The 23690-nt window shown below is 39.9% G+C and overlaps 1 protein-coding gene across 2 annotated transcripts in view; it reads left to right on the forward strand.

Annotated features, from left to right (window-relative positions):
* The first annotated feature begins 7788 nt into the window (after window positions 1-7788).
* Window positions 7789-23690, forward strand: part of MAP3K19 (mitogen-activated protein kinase kinase kinase 19) — a 62221-nt gene continuing 46319 nt past the window's right edge. Inside the window, exons 1-2 of one of the 2 annotated variants that reach the window (XM_019454544.2) lie at window positions 7789-9521; window positions 15079-15274. In XM_019454544.2, coding sequence (XP_019310089.2) covers window positions 15101-15274 — 174 coding nt within the window. In that variant the 5' untranslated portion in view covers window positions 7789-9521; window positions 15079-15100. The remainder of the gene's footprint in view (window positions 9522-15078; window positions 15275-23690) is intronic. The other variant, XM_019454573.2, reaches the window with a different exon arrangement.

The raw sequence follows: 23690 nt of genomic DNA on the forward strand, positions 1-23690 counted from the left end.
CTGATCTGACCAATGAACCAAAAGTGAGCACTTAGAGCACAGTATTGGTGATGCAGTTGGAGACATAGGAATGGGCCAGACCATATAGGGCACTCTAGGCCAAGATTGGACTTTATTTGAAGCACAGTGAAAGTCACTGAAATGTTTTAAGCAAGAGACCAACGTGATCCAATTTACATTTTGCAAAAGTCTAGATGCTTTATGAACAGAACCAGGGGAGGGTTGCAAAAAGAAGTAGGGACAGCTGGTGACTATTAAAGCATCCAGTGAAAGATGATGGTGTGAAGGCTTGGACTAGGGTGGTTAGCACACATGGTGACTTATTTGATATGCATTTTGGAGATATGATAGACAGGACTTGATGATGGATTAAAAGTAGAGATAAGGGAGGGGTGCCTGGGTGGCTCAGTCGGTTGAGCATCCGACTTCAGCTCAGGTCATGATCTCATGGTCTGTGAGTTCAAGCCAAGCGTCAGGCTCTGTGCTTACAGCTCAGAGCCTGGAGCCTGCTTCAGATTCTGTGTCTCCCTCTCTGCCCCTCCCATGCTTGTGCTCTGTCTATCTCTCTCTCCCTCTCTCAAAAATAAATAAACATTTAAAAATAATAAAAGTAGAGATAAGGGAAAGGAGGGAATCAAAGATAATTTTCAGGTTTCTGGCCCAAGGAAATGTGTCGGGATGATGCCATTTCCTGAGATGAACAAGACTGGATGGAGCAAGGCAACCAGTGTTTGCTTTGGGAAGTGTGAAGTGCAACAGGTTTGTAAGATACTCAAGGAGAGTTGTTAAGGAGAAAACTGAGTGTAAGACTAGGACTCAGAGGCAAGACCTGAGGGTGAAGATAATAATTTGGTAGATTTTAAGACACAAGAACAGATGAAGTGATTTAAGAAAAGAATATAGGGGCGCCTGGGTGGCTCAGTCGGTTAAGCGTCTGACTTCAGCTCAGGTCACGATCTCGTGGTCCATGAGTTCGATCCCCGCATCGGCCTCTGGGCTGATGGCTCAGAGCCTGGAGCCTGCTTCCGATTCTGTGTCTCCCTCTCTCTCTGCCCCTCCCCCGTTCATGCTGTCTCTCTCTGTCTCAAAAATAAATAAAACGTTAAAAAAATTTTTTAAAGAAGAATATAGAAAGAGAAGAAAAGAAGCCTCATCTGAAGACCTGAAAACATTTTATATTTAGAGGATGGATAAAGGAAATGTATGCCATGAAAGAGGGAGGAAAGTAATGGCTAGAGAAATAGGAAAGCAAGGAAAGAGGATGGCACAGAACCCAAGAGAAGAGTATGTTTCAAGACAGTAAATATTGAGTCCTGAAAAGCAAGTAAGAGAAAGATAGGGTCAAGGGTGATCAATTGTTACTGTTTCTTGGGGTTTTCCTTTGTCTTTGAGGCAGAGGAGAGCAGATATGTTTGTGTACTGATGATAATCTAAGAAACTGATGATGAAAGGGAGGTGGGAGAGTTGAAGTTCCTGTGAAGGTGAGAGAGGAGGAAATCCAGAGCTGGTGGCACCATTTACATTGCCTTGGGAAGTCCTGCTTCAGAAGGGACTCCCCACCCCTACCCCATGAGTAGCACTCCCTGGAGTTATGTGCAGCAAGGTGGAATTCAGAGCATGTATACCAGTGAAGGAAGGATATGTGGTTAGGTTGGCTTTTTTTGAGAAGAGAAAGAAGGGAAGAAAAAATGGGTAGAGACATAGACACTGGAAGATTTGTACATACCAAAGGAGGAGAGTTACTTGTTCACTTCACTTTTTAAGATTCCCACCAACTGAAATAAGTCTGTAGGTTTTAAGGTCAGACAAATCCAGGTTCAGCCATATACTAACTACAGTAGATGACTTGGGGAAAATTACTTAACTCCTATAAACCCCAGTGCCTTCATTAGTAAAATAGGACTTCTAAGACCTCTTATTGCAAAGGATTATGGCAAAGATTTTCTATGTCTCTATGTAAAATGGTTAGCACAGTGTCCTGGCATGTAGTAGATGATCGACTGTGTTGGTAGCATTTATAATGAATGCACCATGAAAACCAGAAAATGCTACTCACATGTAAAGCAGTACTTTGTTTTTTTTTATATTAAATATAATTTATTGTCAAATTTATTTCCATACAACACCAGTGCTCATCCCAGCACGTGTCCTCCTCAATGCCCATCACCCACTTTCCCCTCCCTCCCACCCCCCATCAACCCTCAGTTTGTTCTCAGTATTTAAGAGTCTCTTATGGTTTGCCTCCCTCCCTGTAACTTCTTTTCCCCTTGCCCCTCCTCCATGGTCCTCTGTTAAGTTTCTCAGGATCCACATATGAGTGAAAACATATGGTATCTGTCTTTCTCTGCCTGACTTACTTCGCTTAGCATAATACTCTCCAGTTCCATCCATGTTGCCACAAATGGCCATATTTCATTCTTTCTCATTGCCAAGTAGTATTCCACTGTATATATAAACCACATCTTCTTTATCCGTTCATCAGTTGATGGACATTTAGGCTCTTTCCATAATTTGGCTATTGTTAAAAGTGCTGCTATAAACATTGGGGTACAAGTGCCCCTATGCATCAGCACTCCTGTATCCCTTGAGTAAATTCCTAGCAGTGCTATTGCTGGGTCATAGGGTAGATCTATTTTTAATTTTTTGAGGAACATCAACCCTGTCTTCCAGAGTGGCTGCACCAGTTTGCGTTCCCACCAACAGTGCAAGAGAGTTCCTGTTTCTCCACATCCTCTCCAGCATCTATAGTCTCCTGATTTGTTAATTTTAGCCACTCCGACCGGCGTGAGGTGGTATCTCAGTGTGGTTTTGAGCATTACTTTGTTTTTCCTCCCTGCTTATCCATGAAGAAGTTTCAGTACATACCAAAATCAGAAACTAAAAAATCACAAAGACTTTGCTACATGAAGTTAAATCTTAGAAACTGTATGAAATCGCTTTCTTGAGTTGCTAGGTAAAGTTTTCTTCTGAGATATTTTTGGCTTCTTGTCTTCTCCCTGGAGAAACTTTTAAAATAAGTTATTTGCTAAAGCAAAGTGTGAAACCAGGATGCTAATGATGTAAAGTACCCAGGGGAGACACACTTTTATTAGATTTTCACTGGTTCACAAGGCAGAAAAGATTTTGTTTCTTCAGTATTAAGAGCTCTTTTGCTATACATCCAAAGGCAAGGGTTTTTCTGTTGCAAGCACATTTCCTCCCTGGCATAATTTTCAGTTATTTCAAGGTGTTAACCAGTAATAGCCAGGGGGAGAATTTTGACGCATAGGCAATTTAAGGGATTAGATGCCTGGAAAAAAATCACCGTTGGTTTAGTCCTCAGAGAAATGTGGGGGCATAACAGTTTAATTAGGTCTTAGTGAGATAGCAAATATTGTGAGAGGAGAAAGAGCAGTGGGACTACACCATCCCCATCTACCTGGATGCCTCTGTACCGCGACAGCAACTACAATAGAAGGTACACCTGGAAGACAAACACCTGCTATGAAAATAAGAAACCCTTAAGAGAGAAATCTCTAAAGCACAATTTTCAGACAGCATTTGTTTTCACTCATTCAGTAATATTAATCAAGTCATAGCAATGGTCAATCCTACGGAGGTATTCAAAGACTAATCCCTGCCCTCGAGGTGCTCACAGTCTGAGATAAGACATAAATATAATATGGTTTAGAAAGAGATGCGTGATGGCTAATCCAACTTCTTAAAACTCTTTTTTAAATCAAGTGATTGAAAAATATCCAAGTGACCTTTCAGAACACACAATATTTTCATTCTCTCTTTTTCTTTTAATGTTTATTTATTTTTGAAACAGTGCAAGCAGAGGAGGGCAGAGAGAGAGGGAGATGGAGGATCCAAAAGGGGCTCTGTGCTGAGAGCCCGATGGAGGGTTTGAACTCATGAACTGTGAGATCATGACCTCAGCCAAAGTCAGACTCTTTACCAACTAAGCCACCCAGGTGCCCCACACAATATTTTACATTCTAAACAAGTGCTCCACTATTTCTTGAACTAGAAAGAGGTACAGTCACCAAGGCAAGGAATCTCTGGAGAATTTTAAGAGAAATGATTAAACTCCATTCTTGTTAGAGAGAGTGAACTCTTTTAGCCACAGATGATTAATAAAGGCAAGATTTTGGGTCTAATCCCAACCTTCTTTTGCATTGTGCTGTTTGTTCTAAGGTTCATTAACTACTTCTACATTAATAGTATCTTCAATTGCTTGCTGATCTTCTCAGATCCCTTTTAAGTTATTTATTTTGAGAGGTAATGAGAGAGAGAGAAAGAGAGAGAGAGCGAGCATGGTGGGGGTGGGCACAGAGAAAAAGAATCCCAAACAGGCTCCCCACAGTCAGCACAGAGCCCAACCTGGGGCTCGAACTCACAAACTGTGAGATCATGACCTGAGCTGAAATCAAGAGCTGGACGCTTAACCAACTGAGCCACCCAGGCACCCCTGCTCGGATCCCTTTTAACATTCACTTCAGTTTAGTTTCTAACTAAACTACATGGGCTAATTTCCATCTCATCTGCATCTGCCATTTTGCTGCAGATAATCTCCTATTTTCCATTTATCTCTGTTCTTTGCATTGGCCCACTTATGTACTGCAATATACTGCCTGGTAAGAGATCCTTAAATCACTATTTGTCACCAGAGGTAGACCTAAGAATCATATTTTAATTTAAATTGTTCAAGTGTTATACAAGTAATGAGAATGTCTTCTCATAAAAAAGTTCAAATCATATGTTTAAAACAAATGGCCTCCTTGACTGTCTTTTCAATTCTCATATCCTCAAGATAAAATTGCTCATACGAGTTAAGCATGAGTTTTTTCAGACCTCTTCCTATGTTTTACATACATATTTGTGTATTTGAAAAATATATTCTTACCTTCTTTTTAATCAATTTTTTGCACAAATAAGAATGTCTTATTCTAAGTGTTTTTCTTATTCTAAGGCGTTCTTCTAAGTGTTTTACTCATATTTAATTCGTTTCATTCTTATAATTGCCCTGTGACGTAGATAATGTTCTTATTATACACCCTTACTTTACAGATGACGAAACAGGCTGAAAGAGCATTGGTAACTTGCCCAAGCTGTATGTCTGCTAAGTGATCAGGCTGGCTCCTGAGCGTGTGCTCCCAACCACATCATGCAAGTATCATGTTACTGTATATGCATTATTCGGCAACCCGCTTTTTTTTTTTACTAAACTATATGACTTGGATCCCATTTAAGACATGATATAAAGCTCTTTCCTCCTTTTTTAATCTGCTGCACAGCATTCCAGATTCAAAGCATAGATGTACTACTTTTTATTTGTCTTCTGTGACTTGACATGTAAGTGATCTACTGTTTAAAGCTATTAATAACATCCTTCAGGATGCCTGGGTGGCTCAGTCGGTTGAGCATCTGACTCTTGATTCTGGCTCAGGTCATGATCCCAGGGTTGTGGGATCGAACCCCACATTGGGCTCTGTGCTGAGCATGGAGCCTGCTTGAGATTCATATTCTCTCTCTCTCTCTCTCTCCCCCTCCCTCCCTCTGGCCATCCCTCCCCTGCAAAAACATAATAATTAAAAAAATAACATCCTTAGATGGATGACAAGTACGTGGGGGCTCATTATACTATACTGTTTACTTTGCATGTTTGAAATTTTCCAAAATAAATTTTCTAAAAAAAGTTTTCTGAAAAAAAACTAGGGTAAAATTTCATTATACCTGAATCTTTATGATCACATGTCAGAATGCACCCTGTAGCAATGCTCTAGGGTGAATACTGAGAAATGGGGATACCAAGCTGAAGAATGTGTGCATTTTAAAAGGTAATAAAGGGGCGCCTGGGTGGCTCAGTCGGTTAAGCCTCTGACTTCCACTCAGGTCATGATCTCACAGTTTGTGAGTTTGAGCCCCGCATCGGGTTCTATGCTGGCAGCTCGGAGCATGGAGCCTGCTTTGGATTCTGTGTCTACCTCTCTCTCTGTCCATCCCCTACTCATTCTGTCTCTCAAAAAACGAGCAAATTTTTTAAGGTAATAGATAGTACCAGATTGCAATGTCCAAAGTGAATGTTACAAATTTACATACCCTCTAATAGTGTATAATTGTAGCCATTTTTTCACACATTTAATATTATAATAACTCTCTTAAATTTTTGTCAGTATGCTAAACAAAACATGGTTTGATTTATGTTTTCCTGATCCCTGGTGAGCTTAGCCAGTTTTACAAGTGTTTCTTGGCCATTTGTATTCATCTCCTATAAAGAGTAATTTCACATCTTTCACTTGTTTTTCTTTGGTCATTTATCTTTTCGGCCATTGATTTAGGTTATGTCACCATCATATTTTTCCTGGCCCATTTTAATAATCTTTAATCATTTCTATCTGCACCTCTTCTTCAATTAATTTTCATTCTTGCAGTCAGGAGGATCTTCCTAAAATACAGATATGATCACATCTCTCCATGAATAAAATCTTTTAATTGTCTCCCAGTTCAGCTGGAAATAGTCCCACTTCCCCTCCACCCCACCCCTACCATCCCCCCGAGCCCTGCCATGTGTGTTCTGCTTTTCAAACACACACACGTGAAACAGTATTTACAGCGTTTCATGCTTTTATCTTTCCCCTGGACATGCTGTTGTTTAGTTTATCCTGCAGTATCGTTCCATCTGTGATTTTCCTGGTGAACTATTTGTCCTTCAAATTCAGCTCAGATAATTCTCTGAAGGCTCCCTATGCCTTTCTGTTATGGGCTGAACTGTGTTCCCCCAAAATTTATACGCTGAAACCCTAATCCCTAGAACCCCAGCATGTGACTATATTTGGAGTTGACTTGCAAAGATGTGATTAAGTTAATGGGACCATTAGGGTGGCCCCTGATCTAATCATGTGGGTGTTTTTATTAAAAAGAAAAAAAAGAGATTAGGCCATGTGGAGAGACATCAGGGGTGCCTGTGCACAGAGAAAAGACCGTATGAGAACAGTAAGAATCAGCCACCAGCAAGCCAAGGAGAGGAGCCTCAGGAGATAACAAATCTGCCAACACCTTGATCTTGGATTTCTTAGCCTGTAGGACTGTGAGAACTGTTGCTTAAGCCACCAAGTCTGTGGTATTTTGTTATGGAAGGCCTAGCAAACTAATTAATATACCCCAGCCCTTCCAACTCAGAAAGCTAGACATTCCCCTTCCATGCTTCCCTAGAGCCTACTACATAGCTCTGTGGCAGCCTTATCTCCTAATACAATACAGGAGTCTCCCCTTGTCCTCAGTCTTGCTTTCCCCAGTTTCAGTTCCCCAAGGTCAACCACCCTCAGGAAGCATAATATCCTCCTTCTGATGGATTGTCAGCACGTCAGTAGTAGCCTAACACTACAGCACAATGCCTGCGTTGTTAACGTACTTCATCTCATCACATAGGCATTTGATCATCTCACAGCATCCTAAGAATGGTGAGCACAGGACAATAAATTGTTCTGAGAGACAGAAAGACAATGTTGATATAAGTTTTATTACAGTATCATGTCATAATTGTTCTATTTTCTTATTTTCTTAGTAATTATTGTTGCTGATCTCTTACTGTGCCTAATTTACAGTTAAACTTTATTATAGGTACAATCTGAGGTTTCAGGCATCCACTGAGAGTCATGAAGCATATCCCCTGACAATAAGGGGGGACTACTGGATTGTCCTTGTTTGCATGCTTATCTTGCCACTGTTTCTGAAAACTCATGTTTCTTGAAAAAAACATGATTTGAATGAATGACTGTTTCTCAAAATGAGAGACAAGAGAAGGATTACTGTTTTTAGGAACCGACACAAAGATTCATGGATTGCGGACCAGCCTAAGCCCAAAGATAACACTGCAGAAATCCTAAACATGAGAAAGTACAGTACTTATAACTTCCTCTTGGCATAAAAGCTAAGAAAAAATACCATTCCTGCTGGCAGCAGAAACAAGGAAGTTTGTAGAAAGTAAAATAGAGAGGGATACTGGGGTGGCTCTGTCGGTTGAGCTTTCGACTCTTGATTTCAGCTCAGGTCATGATCCCAAAGTCATGGGGTTGAGCCCTACATTGGGCTCTGCGCTGAGCATGGAACTTGCTTGGGATTCTTTCTCTTTCTCTCTCCCTCTGTCCCTCTCCCCCTGCTGTCTTTCTCTTGCTAAAATAAAAGTAAAAAACAGAAAGTAAAACAGAGTAACAACCTGCATGTGCTTGGATTAGCGTTAAAGTGCTCCAGGCTGAATGGGTGATGGAAGAGTATACATAAACCTAGCAATCTCTGAGTGGTCTTTTACCCTGAAGTGTTCATTCATTTGAGGAGTATGTGAGTGAGTGAGTGTGGGTGTGGGTGTTGCGTGTTAACATAGTAAGTGGTGAATATTTCAACATTGCAGTCAGGTTGCTTTGATTCAGGCCCTAGTGCCGCCATTTATTAGCTTAAATTTCTTCTAAGCCTCAATGTTCTCATCTGTAAAATGGATGAATAATGATGATTATAGAATCAACTCCTTGGCGCTGTTGTAAGGGTTAAATGACGTCATTCATGTAAAGGACTAACCTAGTAAGCATTTAATAAATGTTAGCTGTTACTATGGTAAAGTATTTTTTTCACCTTCTTCAGTTGAACATATAAAACAAGTACATCTGTAGAATAAAACCCCCTGCATCCTCCAGTAAGTTGCATTAAAAAATCTAGCAGCATACAAATGGCAGATGACCCTATGTTTTAGAGTGCCTGAGTCTACTTCCTCATGAGAGTGTTTTTGTTGTCCAGAATTTAAAGTCTCTTTCAGCTGGGTTTATTAGCGTTTATGACTGGGACAAACATGCAGTCTGTTAACTGAAGACCTTGTTTGGGAATATCACAACTCTAGACAAGAAATATGTTCTCATGTAAGAATTTCCATTCACTGGTGCTTTTTCAAATATGACTCTAAGAATGCAACCAGGGTTTGGGGTTAACCTGTTGGTTTCTCTCATGCTGCAATTTATATTCAGATTCAGAAAGGCATCCTTCTAGCACATTATGGCAATTACAAAGGTATGGTTTTCCTGGAGAAAATTTCATTGGATAAGATGATAACGGCAGTTGTGCCAACCATGGAAGGACACTAACATCCAACTCTTTTAAGCACTTAAATGGCAGCTTTGAAGAGTGTACAGTGCTTGTTTTCCTTCCTGGACAAGATTGTCCTGCCTTCAATTCTCAAAGCTAAATGCACAGTGGATGGTTGCCTGGGTGACAGCCTGTAAACTAAGCAGTCTCTTTGCAGCTAACTGAAGGGTTTGTGCACACAGAACCAGCTTTAATTATTTTTTTAAGTACTTTGAGCTGTGCAACATTGGAAAATAATCAAAGAAAAAAAATCTATATCTATGCTGCTTTTAAATGGATCCCTCACTGAAGTGTTGGTTGACAGCTGCCCCAGAAATCTGCCACCAAAAATTAGGATGACGTGGACTGCTGTTTTTCTCCATCTTTCTTCAACTGTGTATCAGCTCCCACAGCAAAACACGACATAGGTAAGCCAAATCTCCTTTTCAGCCCACTTTAGGTAATGCCATATGTTGCAACATTTTTTTCTCCCCAAAGGTTGTCCCAGAGGAGGAACATCAGGTAAACTGATAGAGGAAACTGTCCTAATCTCAAATAATTATATCCTTAGAGTTGCCGTAATAAACTATCTTTGATTTTTCAAATATTGAGACAATCCTTTCTAATATTTAGGCGATCTAGATCACAAGCTAAACTGGTAAGGGGAAGAAAAGTATACAATACTTGGTTCGATTTAAATATACCTAGGGACAATCTTTTATTTTAGTTTAGTCACTTAAATACGTGATAACTTTACATGATATAAATCCTCTTGTAAATATTCAGTATGATATATATGAGTCCTAGCCGTATTTTCTCAACGTGAAAGGAGATTCCCGTTGCTCTAAGTCTTAATTACATAAGATGTCAAATGAAATGTAAGCAGGGTAATAAGATACTTTGTTTTACAAGTAGGTTCGATGTGGGGCTCGAACTCATGAACTAGGATGTCATGACCTGAGCTGAAGTCAGACACTTAACCAACTGAGCCACCTAGATGCCCCTAGTTTATTTCTTTTTAAAACATTTTTTAAATTCCAGGGGCACCTGGCTGGCTCAGTCGGTAGAACATACAACTCTTAAACTCAGGGTCAGGGGTTCAAGCCTCACATTGGTCATGGAGCCTACTTTTAAAAAATTTAATTCCAGTGTAGTTAAAATTACAGCCTTATATTAGTTTGGTTTAAATCTTAATGTTTGTTTTTTATTGAAATAGTAGATACTACTTGTGAAATGCTCTCACTCGAAGGTTACATTAAAGAATTAAACCACAACTCTAAACACTTATTGTCATTTCATTGCTAAGGGTAATAACTTTGGAAAGAAATTCCTTTGGGGGTTTATTTTCACTTTATGAGTAAACTGGTGATATAAATATATATTTATTGCCTAGTCATTATTTGAGTATCTGATTTTTAGCTTTACTGAAAGACAGGTTTTAATTATTCTTTATTTCTGAAGGTGTTTCTTTTACCTGTGATATTGCAAGTACCGTTGCACTTTCCAAAATAAGTACATAAATTCATGCTTGAAGCTGTTTGCTGGGACAGATATGTATACTGATTTTAAATTTATCTATGGCCTAATTTCAAGTGTATCATTTGATCCTTCATCCCTTAGGAAAGTTCCAAGTACACTGCTTATTCAATGCTAATGTTAATGATGATTAAGTGACAGCAATCAACCGAATGTCTGCTTCCCTTAGAAGAACTTAAAGAAAATAGGCAGGCCCTACCAGTGAGAGTATAAATTGATACAGCTATTCTGGGGAATAATCTGGCAGTATTTAGTGAAATTAGGTATATTCGGCTCATTCACCTGAGGGAAACTTCTGCACAGTGTATAACATGGCCTGAACAAGTGTATTTCTGCAGTGCTGTTTATGGAGTGGGAAGTTGGAGGCAACTTCCATGTCCATAACCAAGAGACGGGATAATAAAGTATGGTAGAAGCATACTATACAGCCATTAGAAGCAAACAACCAGAGGTGCATGTAAGTATAAGGTTAAAGCTTAAAAACAAAGCGTTAAGTTAAAAAGTAAGCAACAAGATCTATATATTACAATACATGCACACATACATAACAGCACCATATGCCTTTAAAGATATCTGCATGTCTGAGGCTTCTTGTGCACATTCGATTGGGTCTTGTGAGGCACAGGGGAGCGGGAAAGAAGATCAAAAGTGAAGAAAGAAAAAATAAAATAAAACAAGAGGAAAGCTAGACCCAGCCCAGTACTGCTAATGGGTATGATTAACCCCAACCTTTCTAGCTAGGATCCAAACAAGGAGATGAAAATAGGCGTATTTTACAAATGTTCCTTTAAATGCCAGTTGCGTTAAGTCTTTTTGGGCACTAGCGCCCACACATCTCCCGTGTGATATCTCATTTTGCCAACGTCTGTGCTTCGTTTTCCTCATCTGTAAAATATGGATAATAATCTTCCTCTCCTGATGGTGTTGTTTGGAATAAAATAGATAAAATATATATAAATTATTTAGAATAACATATGGCATGTACTCAGCATTCAATAAATGTTGGATATTACTGCTGTAATTATTACGTTATCATTATGTAATGGTACTTTGTTTTTTTTTAATGTATGAGATTTATTGTCAAATTGGTTTCCATACAACACCCAGTGCTCATCCCAAAAGATGCCCTCTTCAATACCCATCACCCACCCTTCCCACCCTCCCACCCCCATGTAATGGTACTTTGAACAAAAGTAAGGAGAGACTTGAGGAATTGATTCTCTATTTCAGCTTATTCTCTATTAGAAATTTAGGGGGAAAGAATGGGTATTTATCCTAGGAAGTTTATGTCAAAAGGATTACATGGTAATGTTAAATACCAATAATAAAATAAAATGAATTGCAAGAAAGATTGTGGATTGGATTCTCATCACTGGGTCAATGTTTCCAGAAGTTGTCTAATGATAGAAATCACCTGAATGCTCGCACAAAGAAAGGTATACCCTGGAAATGGTAAAAAAAATAAAATAAAATAAAATAATAATAATAACAAGTGGTTGCCAGGGGTTGAGGGACAGGGACAGCGGGTTGAATAGATAGAGCACAAAAGATTTCTAGGGGAAACTACTCTAAATAATATATAGGTGGATACATATCGTTATACATTTGTCCAAAGTCCTAGAGTGTACAGCACCAAGAGTGAGCCCTAAGAGTAAATTCTGAACTTTACATAATAATGATGTGTCAATGTAGGTTCATCAGTTGTCACAAATGGACCATTGTGGTGCTGGATGTTGATAATGGGGAGGCTATGTATGTGTGGTGTCAAAGAGTATATGGGAACTCTCTACCCTTTCGACTCAGTTGTGTAGTGAACCTAAAACTGCTCCAAAAAATAAAGTCTATTTAAAATGAATCAATAGGAGCGCCTAGGTGGCTCAGTCCAACTTCCGCACAGGTCATGATCTCGCCGTTTGTGAGCTGGAGCCCCACATCTGGCTCTCTGCTATCAGCATAGAGCCTGCTTTGGATCCTCTGTCCCCCTCTATGTCTGCCCCTCCCCTGCTCGTTCCCTCTCTCTGTCTCTCTCTCTCAAAAGTAATAAACATTTTTTTAAAAAACCTGAGTCTATTAAAAAATAAATAAAACCAGCATATTATTATTTTTTAAATTAAAACAAAGAATGCGGAGAGTCTCCAGCCTCAAACCATACATACTAAATCAAAAAGAACCTGGGGATCTTTATTCATAACAAAGGGACAGCATAATTCTTATGCTCAAGCTAGTTTAGGAAACTGCACTAAATTAAGGCCACATTTCTTTGATTCAAGGAAACAAGATATCCTATTTACCTTCTGGCTCTGTTGCTGACCTCATCGATTATCATTCTGTAAAAACAAATGCCCCCCTCCCCCAGCATCAGGTCTTCACCAGTTGCTCAAACACTGCCTCTTGGACTCATTTTCATTTTTCATGGTCGATCAGTCACAAACCCTTTAAGCTTTACTTTCAATTTTTATTTTTGCCTTTCTATATCATAATAACCTTCCCAAAGTCCCACTGTTCCTAAAACACACTCCTTTTTTAAAAAATGTTTATTTCTGAGACAGAGCATGAGTGGGGAGGGGCAGAGAGAGAGGGAGACACAGAATGTGAAGCAGGCTCCAGGCTCTGAGCTGTCAGCACAGAGCCTGATGCAGGGCTTGAACCCACAAACCATGAGATCATGACCTGAGCTGAAGTCAGTTGCTCAACTGACTGAGCCACCCAGGCACCCCATACAACACACTACTTAAAACTCTCTATGGGCTTCCCATCCTGGTTAGAAGTAGTATAAATTCCCATCTGGTCCACTTTCTCCTCATTGACCCTGGGTACTGGCCTTGTTCCTGCCCTTTCCCTCATCAAAACTGTCTTTTCCTCTTCTCTCCAGCTCTCCAAATATTATTGATACCTTTTTTCCCATGGAGTGCTTCAGCCGTGTGGCCATCCCATTTCTCTGACATCATAAGATTCATTATTTGTTGCTTGCTTTGACTCTTAACCATGCATTTTTTCTCACAGTTTGTCTTAACTACATTAAAAAAAATTTTTTTTAATGTTTATTTTTGAGAGAGAGAGAGACAGAGTGCAAGCAGGGGTGGGGCAGAGAGAGAGAGAGAGACACAGAATCCAAAGCAGGCTCCAGGCCCTGAGCTGTCAGCACAGAGCCTGATGCAGGGCTCATATTCATGAATCGTGAGGTCATGACCTGAGCCAAAGTCGGAGGCTTAACCAACTGAGCCACCCAGGCACCCCATTGCTTTAACTATTTTATGTTATTTTTGATTGTGAATAGGTCAATAAAAGCAACTGAAGGACATATAGTATCCTCTTAAACGAATGGATGAATTTATCAAATAGTACTATGTCTGGAGTCAAGTACATGTTCTCTTTGGAAAAAAAAGCTCTATGTAGTCTGGTCTATGAATTCTGAAGGCATTTGTGTATTTAGAACATTAAAGGCCAATTCTAGACATTTTCTTGCTTATTTTTGTTAACTTTTATCTACAAAGTTGTACTACGAAATGGGCTTTTTGTTCTCTTGCTTTCAACAAAATGCCAGTTCATTGCAAGTAAATTGCCCATTCAATGAAATAGCGTGTGTCTACATGCAGTGACTATGGTATTGGAAGCTGAAGTTGGAATATAGGGTCTGATACATGATTTTTTGCTGTTTCCAGCAGCAAGAGGCTCCATGGAGAAGGTAATCTGGTGATTTCAAAAATTGCAGTCTAAGATATTCAATGATTTGGAAAACCAAAATGGGATGTTTAAAATAAGGACTTTCCTGGAAAATCTAGAACAGTGGCCACCATGCTCTTCAATGACTCACACTGTATTCGAGTCATTGCGTATACAAAAGTGTAAGGCATGGAATGTCCCTGCTGCTGAGGAGTTTATAATATTGTTAGGAAAATAGGACTTTCATAAAGAAAATAGTTACAGGGATTTTACTAATCAATGCTAGAGAAAATAAAATCCTGCAAGAATTTTCACCAAAGAATGTGCCAACTCTTTGTATATAGTATTTCAGATCCTCACCAACCATTTGAAGAGGAAATTGTCATTTCCATTTTAGTGATGAGGAAATTAAATTTGGGGAAGTTGAATGACATGCTCAAGGTTACACAGTTGGGAATCTATGGATGAGGGATTGAAACCCAAATTCTTTCAGGCTCCAGAGCCTATGCTCTTTCCATTCTGGTGTAGATCCATCCTTTCTTCTCCTATACCACAGCAGATCTCACAAAGTGATGGTGAAAATTGTTATTTCTAATTTAAAACGTATGCAAAAAACCAAGGCTGGTGGGATTATTGAGTTTTCCTCTTTTTCAAAATTGTCTTTAAAACTGTTACAGTATTTTATACATAAAAGAGGGAAAGAGGTGACACTAAAGATAGACTATGTTACATTTGAACCACCCATGCTTTGTTGACTCTCATTTAATTGTTTCTCTTCTTTGCCAGGCAAATTTATGGACTTAGCAAAATGAATAAAAATAAACTGATTCATGATTTCCTGGAAGTAGTTTCAAGGGGTGATGTGGAACTCATCTGTGACTATATTAGTAAAGTCCATTCCATCCTTGGAAACCTTAACTTTCAGCATCCAACGACTGGAAATACACCTCTCATTACTGCAGCAGAAGAAAATCTAACAGAGGTACCGTGTGATGTCCTGGGCCCATGGGTAATCTTCTAAGCTAAAGATTCCAAGAATGAGATGTTTGTGAATAGCATAATCACTTACCTCCATGAAAGAATGCCTGAAGACAGGCTTCAAGGGGGATAGGAAAGGGCTTAGAATGAGGACACTAGGATGAATAAGACACATTTCACTCAACACAGCAGGCTGATGCCTCTGTAATGTCTTGAGAGTCTAAATGCGTGTGAACCCTCAACCCTGCCTGGCCATCTCAATTAGCCTCTCTCTTCACTGTATTCTTAGCTTTTTTTCTCTTCTGGCTCCTTCCTATTAACACTTTTTAAACAAATTATAAAATGTAGCGTATATGCTAATATATATATATATGTATGCAAATATATATATGTACACAACTTATATATATATACAACGTAGCATATATGCTAATATATATACATATATACAACTTAAACACAAATGACAGTAGCACCCAGGTACCTACCATCCAAGCCAAAAATTAGAACGTTGCCTTGCCTCAAAAGCCCTTTATGTGCTCCTCTTGAATTGTGTCCCCCACCCTTCATAATCGTTATCCTGAATTTTAGGGTAATCATTTCCTTGGTTTTGCCATCTCTGCTTATATTCCTAAATAATGCATAATGTACTTTTTCCTGTTTCTGAACTTTATAAAAACAAACTTATACTACATGTGTTCCTCTGTAACTTGCTCCTTCTCTTCATTATTTGTTCTTTTCTTAAAATGTAATTTATTGTCAAATTGGTTTCCATACAACACCCAGTGCTCATCCCAACAAGTACCCTTCTCCCTGCGCATCACCTACTTTCCCCTCTCCCCGACCCCCCCATCTACTCTTAGTTTGTTCTCGGTCTTTAAGAGTCTCTTATGGTTTGCCTCCCTCCCTGTCTGTAACTTTTTTTTTCCCCTTCCATTCCCCCATGGTCTTCTGTTAAGATGTGGTTTGTATATACACTGAAATACTACTTGGCAATGAGAAAGAATAAAATCTTGCCATTTGCAGCAACGTGGATGGAACTGGAGGGTATTATGCTAAGTGAAATAAACCAAGCAGAGAAAGACAGATACCATATGTTTTCACTCATATGTGGATCATTATTGGTTTTTGAGATTCACCCATTTTGAGACATGTAGTTATGGGTTTTCACTTTTACTGATATCTAGTATTCTATTTATGCCACAACTTATCTGTCTCTCCTACTTTGATGGACACATGTGTGCTGTCCATATTTATGTTATTACTGACAATGATGCTACTTTCCATTAGAACTTAACGTGCTTAGATATCTCCTTTTTGATGACATATAAACAAACACTGATCCCACATCATCCTCTAATCACATCCTTTCCTCTCTCAGACCTCTTCATCTGCAGATCTATGTCAAGAACTATGAAAGATGTAAGATTTTACCATACTTACAAGCTAACAGGTTAGCCTGCTCCAATTTCTTAGACCCTTGGCATAAGGAACAAAACTGGTTCAGAGACAAAGGGCAGTTTATTACTCATAACAATAACATTAGGCAGAGTATTATCAGTTTTGTATCATTTACCTTGGTCCTGATTCCCAGAGGATGGTAGGAAGAGGACCAGATGACCTCTGCTCAAACAGTAGGTTGGATTGCAGGGGAGGAACTCTAAATTTAGGGAACACAAATCTCCTATAGTAAGGAGTAGTAAGCTACTCCTTGCTTGAGAGGGAGATATCTTCCAAGGCTGTTCACTATACAGCTTGAAAAGAGACCCTGGGACAAAGGCAGTCAATGCCTCTGCTCATAAGACTTGTAGAAATGTGAGAGACCAAGGGAGACTTGTCTCCTGAAAATATCTACCCTTCATTTATACATTGTCTTGGCTTCTGGTGAATTTTCCCATGAGCATACCACTCTGACTAATCTGATCAACAGAGGCTGGAACCAAATCCATTAATTTGTCTCATACAACATTCAGTTAAAACTGCTGTCAATAGAACTCCAAGGAGCAGAATGAGGCCATACTGTAGATTAGCATCAACCATGCAATCCATGGTCCTGAACACCACCAGCTGAACAAATCCCATAAACCAGATGGTTTTCTCCTTAAGTTTCTCTGTTGATCTTCTCACTTGGTCCAAGTCATCAACCCAAGTATAAAAGTCTGTATTAGCCATTGCACAGACTTCATCTTGGCCCACAAGGAGGAAGACTAGGGCAATTTTATCATTCATAACAACCCTGGCCATTGTCTTGACTGATGACCTGAATGTCCTGCAGAGGTGAGGTGGTATCATTGATAAGTTTAGGTAAAGGCAGGAACAAATTTTGTTCTACTTTTTCTAATTGGACATCTGTCTTAGCGATAATTGTCCACAGTGGCACATAAATGACAAGTCAGCCACCCCTCTGGGAAGCTCCCTCAAGTAACCTGGCAGCATCATTTTGGGGAGAGCTCTGAAGTCATCTGAGGCTACATCATCTACTGATGGTATTTACTTAAAGATTTGAAGGTCTCTTATGACCACCCCTAAAGCGTAAGTCATCATGTTTTCAGGAGGCATGTAAGTTAATGCCAGGTTTCTCTACAAAAAATATAATCCTGGGGTATCCCTTGGGGACAAAAAGGTGTGCTTATAATTGTTGGACCCCTCTGAGTGGGACCTACATTAGTCAAGGGGCACAGGTTGACAATGTCTCCCTGTGATCTCTCAACTGGCTGGTAGATCTTAGGATTCCCAATTCAATCTGAATAATGGAGTCTGGCTCTTGATTTAGGAGAATTATCAGTCCTATTTGTCCCTGCCAACAGCCAGGCAGCATTCATGCACCCTACAGAATGAGGAGTGGTGGCTGCAGGGATGGTAGTGGGAAGAAATCTGGAGGTGTAGACAAGTGTTTTTTAGATGGAAAGTGCAAGAGGCAAAGCTGTTGGCTGCAGTTAGTAATAGACTTCCTGGTAAGGCTAAGGAAATTGGCAATCATGTCATGAACAGGGATGTTTGGCAAGGGATAGAAGACCTAGTAGTCAGTTACTTTTAAGTTGCTTTGAATGGTTTGGGAGAGACACACCAGGACATTTTCTTTCATGAGGGAAATTCCCAGGGTGGTTCTGAAGAGCAAAGGTCATCAATGTCCCTCCCTTCCCTATACTTCATGGGACTGAAGATGTTCTCTTTTTAGGTACCAGGGTCATTGCTTTCCCTCAACCACCACAAAGACTGTGTATCCCATTTCAATGGCTGCAACTTCACCCCTGTGTCTGAAACAGAGTTCTCTACTTTGTGCCCAGTCTGTATTGATGGCTGTGTTGCCATGTCTAATAAGATGATGGGTTCAGGCAGCAATGGAGGCAATCTGGGTTGTGCAGGATCGTTCACTAGTTTTATTCCGGTCTGTCTCATCAGAGAATGGATCCTTGCATTGGAGTTCTACATGAGTTGACCCAGACAATTTATTTCCATAGGTCATGTCCCTAAAGAGAAGTATCTTGTTTTGTTTTGTTTTGTTTTGTTTAAATGTTTATTTATTTGTTTTGAGAGAGAGTGAGAAAGATTGGGGGAAGGGCAGACAGAGATGAAGAGGGAGAATCCATGCTCAGTGTGGAGCCCATTACAGGGTTGGATCCCACAACCTAAGATCATGACCTGAGCCAATATCAAGAATCAGACACTTAACTGACTGAGCCACCCAGGTGCTCCAAGAGAAGTGTTTTTAATCTGCCAGTCTGGAATTTTCTTAGTGGTAGACCCAAGAGCTAGACCATTAGCAGCAGCCCAAGAATCCATAAAAATATAACAAGGTTCATCAAGGGGAGTATTGGTCAGAGCTTGAGAATAGCCTTGAGTTCTACCCATTGAGTGGAACAACATGTCCATTGTCAATTCTGCATAGCTGGCACTGAGGCCAAACAGCTGCAATAGTCCAGTGCACACCATCAGATTTCATCTTGGCTAAACCATTAGTGACATACACCCAGGCACCAAGGGAAATCCTTGTGAAGGAAAGTACCCCTAAGCCAGCAGTTTTGCTTCAGGTGGTGGTGTGGGGGTTAAAATTTCCAGCAAAGGGAAAGATACCATTTTTTTTTTCATGTAAATCAGAGATGCCAATGTGCCCAGACTGGTTGCATTCTTAAATACACCATTTCCACTTGACAAACAAGGCTTGTTGGGCTTTTCCTACCTTGTTATTCATTGAGTTCTAGTTGACTCACCCCCAAAATGGAAATATTGCACTTGAGAGCCATAAGATCTCCTTGGATTAGGCATTCAGTTTTGACAAGAACCCACTAGCAAGCTAATATCTGCCTTTTAAAATGTATTTATTTTTTTAAGTAATCCCTCACCCAGTGTGGGGCTCAAACTCATAGACCTGAGATCAAGCATTGCATGCTTAACCAGCTGAGCCAGTCAGGCACCCCTAATGTCTGCTTTTTAAAAGTGATGTATCTAGTAGACATGCCAAAGAGGCAACAAGTCCAAATCCCCAAGAAATACCTCCAGATAGAGGCTGCCTCCCTTTGCCAGAAGCTCCCCAATTGGCAAAATTATTGTCATAGACTGAAAAGGGTCAGGAACTCTGAAGATACTAGCACTTCTCTACATAATAGCTCATCACAATCAGAAGAATCCTCTTGACACTTAATGGAATTAGGGAGTATACATGTATAACACATTAATTCCCATTACACATTCAGATGGAAGCCACAGCTATAATCCACTGAATTGGCCCAAGGGGCCCCGCCCACAGAATCATTTTAGCTTTCCTTACCTACTGCAAACTTTGCTCAAACCCCATTAACTGAGTTCAGGCACCCACTTTTCCCAAGGGACTAGGCAGGATGGTGACTTGGGAATCTGTATCTAAGAGACCCATAAAAGTTTGAGTCTCTCCTTTCCCACTGTTCATCAACCTAGTCATGTCAGTGGCTATAGCCTTCAGGCCCCTTTGAAGACTGTGTATCCTTGGCCCCACTTATAATGATCTTTATCTTTAAAGCAGTTGAGGTTGAGGTACAGGGGGAGGGAGGGATTAGGAACATGGTGAAAGAGAATGGCTCCAGACCAATAAGCAACGCATATTTATTTTTGGTTTCCAGAAGCATTGAGGCTTCTTCTTGTTCAACAAAATGAACTTATAATGTTTTTGGTCCATACAAAGCACTCTATCAGGTGGCAAGGTCGTTGTTACTGACACCATCGATTTCAGCCTCAGGGATCCCTTGACTCAGTGGCCATAGGCACATTACTTTCTTACTGGAGCTTCAGGGTTTGCACCTTTTGGTTGACTCAGGCTGGGTTTTCATAGTAGGGCCTTTTTTTTTTTTTTTTTTTAAGTATTCTACCTTAATCTGAATCATTTGATAATCCTTTGTCATGATAACATCTTTAAATTTTTACCTGGTTTTAACATAAGGAATAGGAGAGTTTTCCAGGGTAGTGGGGTTAATTACAAAAATTTGCTAATGAGGCACCTGGGTGGCTCAGTTGATTGAGCATCAGACTTTGGCTCAGGTCATGATCTCTCATTTCATGAGTTTGAGCCCTGTATCTGTCTCGCTGCTGTCAGCTCAGAGTCCACTTTAGATTTTCTGTCTCCCTCTCTCTCTGCCTCTCCCCCACTCGTTCTCTTTCTCTCTCTTTCAAGAATAAATAAGGCTTAATTTTTTTTAAAAAAAGGAAATAAAAAAAGAAAAGAAAAAGAACTTTGCTTAAAAAAATTTGTTAGATTTCTTTGTGTCATTTTCTCTCTTACCATTGGGTCATCTTCAACAGTATTATAATCCCGTCCAGGGCATAAGAACCTGAACACTAGTTCTGTGATTTATCATGGGAATTTGTCCGCTCAAGGAAATCTCCCCAGGAGGTCTAAAGCTCCCTTACAGTGGCTGCAACCCACTGCAAAAAATTCTGAGACCTCACTATCATCATTAAATAGATCTAAGGTTGTCAGCAGGAAGGACTGAGCTGTTAAGATAATGAATGTCACTCTTCCTTAACAAGCATAATGCATCTCACTACCCATATCCCAAATGAATGAGCCAAAGTTCCAAGTTTGCCTGGTTTTTGCCTGTATCAGTCATGAATTTTCCTTCTTTCCAGCCCAGAAAAGATATGTATCTCTGTAACTGTTGTCTAAAAGGAAGTAGAACCTTCTGCCTACCCAGGACAAATCTTAGTATTATATGTTATAGTGGCATGGTCGTGAGGCTGACTGCCAGATGGGTGAGGAAGATAACACCTGTAGAAAAATCATCAAAAACCAGGAAGCAGTTGTTTTTGAACTTATTTCTTGGCACTTAGCCTTTAACTGCCTCCCAATTCCTTAAACAGGCATTAATAGTCAATAAAATGGAGGATCATTTATTACCTAATCAACCATACAATTTGGTCAATGTATTTGCTACCACTTCCCATGAACTTTCTTTAAATCTCATTAATTACCCCCCACGAAGCCCTCGTTCTTCTTCTGTCATTCCTATCTCTTTCAGAATCACCTCATTTTTTTGCAAAAATTAGGAACTGTGAAGTATCTGAGATTTTTCCTTACTTGCTACCTAATAAGTTAGCCTACCACAGTTCCAGAGTCTGGCAGAAGACATGAGACTCCTGAGTCAGAAAAATGACAGTTTACTATTCACAATAGTAATGATAGTAGTATCAGCATTTGCTTCAGTTCTCTGAGCCCCAGTTTCTACAGGGCAGTATGAAGAGGTGATACCTGCACATACAATGGGTTGAATTATAAGAGAGGAAACCTGAGCTTAGGAAACCTAGGAAAGTAAGCATGTTTTCCCAATGCTCCAGGAAGAGACATTATCTCTACCTTGCAAAGTCACTCACTATACAAACATCTTTGAAAACATAGTCTAGGGGCACCTGGGTGGTTCAGTCAGTTGGATGTCCGACTTTGGCTCAGGTCATGATCTCATGGTTCGTGAGTTCAAGCCCTGCATCAGGCTCTCCACTCTTAGCACAGAGCCTGCTTCAGATCCTCTGTCTCCCTCTTTCTCTAACCCTCCCCCGCTCACTCTCTCAGAAATAAATAAAAAATTAAAAAAATTTTTTTAAATATGGTCTAGAGCAAAGGCAGTCAGTGCCTCTCTTCACAAGACCTACAAAAACACAAGTTCCCAGAGTTTCTGGAGAATTGTTTTTCTTTTTCTCTCTCTTTTTTTAATGTTTATTTATTTTTGAGAGAGAGAGAGAGAGAGCGGGAGAAGGGGAGGGGCAGAGAGCGAGGGAGACACAGAATTCGAAGCAGGCTCCAGGCTCTGAGCTGTCAGCACAGAGCCCCATGTGGGGCTTAAACCCACAAACTGTGAGATCATGACCTGAGCCCAAGTCGGACGCTTAACCAACTGAGCCACCCAGGCACCCCATTTCTTTTTTTAATGTTTATTTATTTATTTTGAGAGAGAGGGGGGGAGAGAGAATGAATCCCAAGCAGGCTCCGCACTGTCAGCACAGAGGCAGACATGGGGCTGTATCTCACAAACTGAGAGATCATGACCTGAGCTGAAGTCTAGAATCAGACACTTAATCTACTGAGCCACACAGGTGCCCCTGGAGAATTCTCTTTCAACAGCCCCTATAAAGAGTGCTCCTTTGGTTGATTCTCACTGCCTCCACTTTCTCACCTCTTAAGACTACTGCAGTCTGGCATTGTTCCCTACTACTCCACTGAAACTGCTCTTGCCAACATGCCCTATAATGTCCTTTGTTACCTATCAGATCTTAGCGACTTTAAACACCAATTTTTCATGAAATGCTTTCTTCCATTAGCTTCTTCCTGTATTTTCACCTCACCTCCCAGGCAGTATCTCTCTAGTCTCATTATGGATTCTTTTTTTTTTCATCCATTAAATATTGGTGTTGCCTAATATTGTGGGGATAGCTCTTAGTTCTGTACTTCAGCCCACATCTCTCACCTGAATTCCTCTGTGTGTGTGTATAGTATATATACACTGTATACACAGACATATACATATATGTTCTAGATCTAGATCTAGATCTGTGTGAGTATATATATGGTATATTGAGCTTCCAACCATATATCTCCATTTACATGTCATGTCAAAGACCTCAAACACAGTATGTCCTCATTGTCTTCTTTGTCTTTATCCCCAAATCTAATTCTTCTGAGGAGTGCCAGCATCAGTGCTTTCCATTTTATTAAATAGCATCACCATCTATTTATCTTAAATTGTTCATTCACTCATTCCTTAAACATTTATTCATGTGATAAGATCTCCTGCAATGTTGGACTTACATGCTATTGAAGGTGAAACACAACAAATAAGGAAACAAAAAGCACTTAGTTAAATTACAAATTACTCTTAGTTCTTTAAAGTAACCAGTAGAGTGAATCATCTTTTGATAAGGTGGCTGGAAAAATCCCCACTGAGGTGGTTACATTTATG

The sequence above is a fragment of the Panthera pardus genome, unplaced genomic scaffold (assembly GCF_024362965.1).
Source record: "Panthera pardus isolate Hobbes unplaced genomic scaffold, ASM2436296v1 HiC_scaffold_10, whole genome shotgun sequence".
NCBI classification, from domain to species: domain Eukaryota; kingdom Metazoa; phylum Chordata; class Mammalia; order Carnivora; family Felidae; genus Panthera; species Panthera pardus.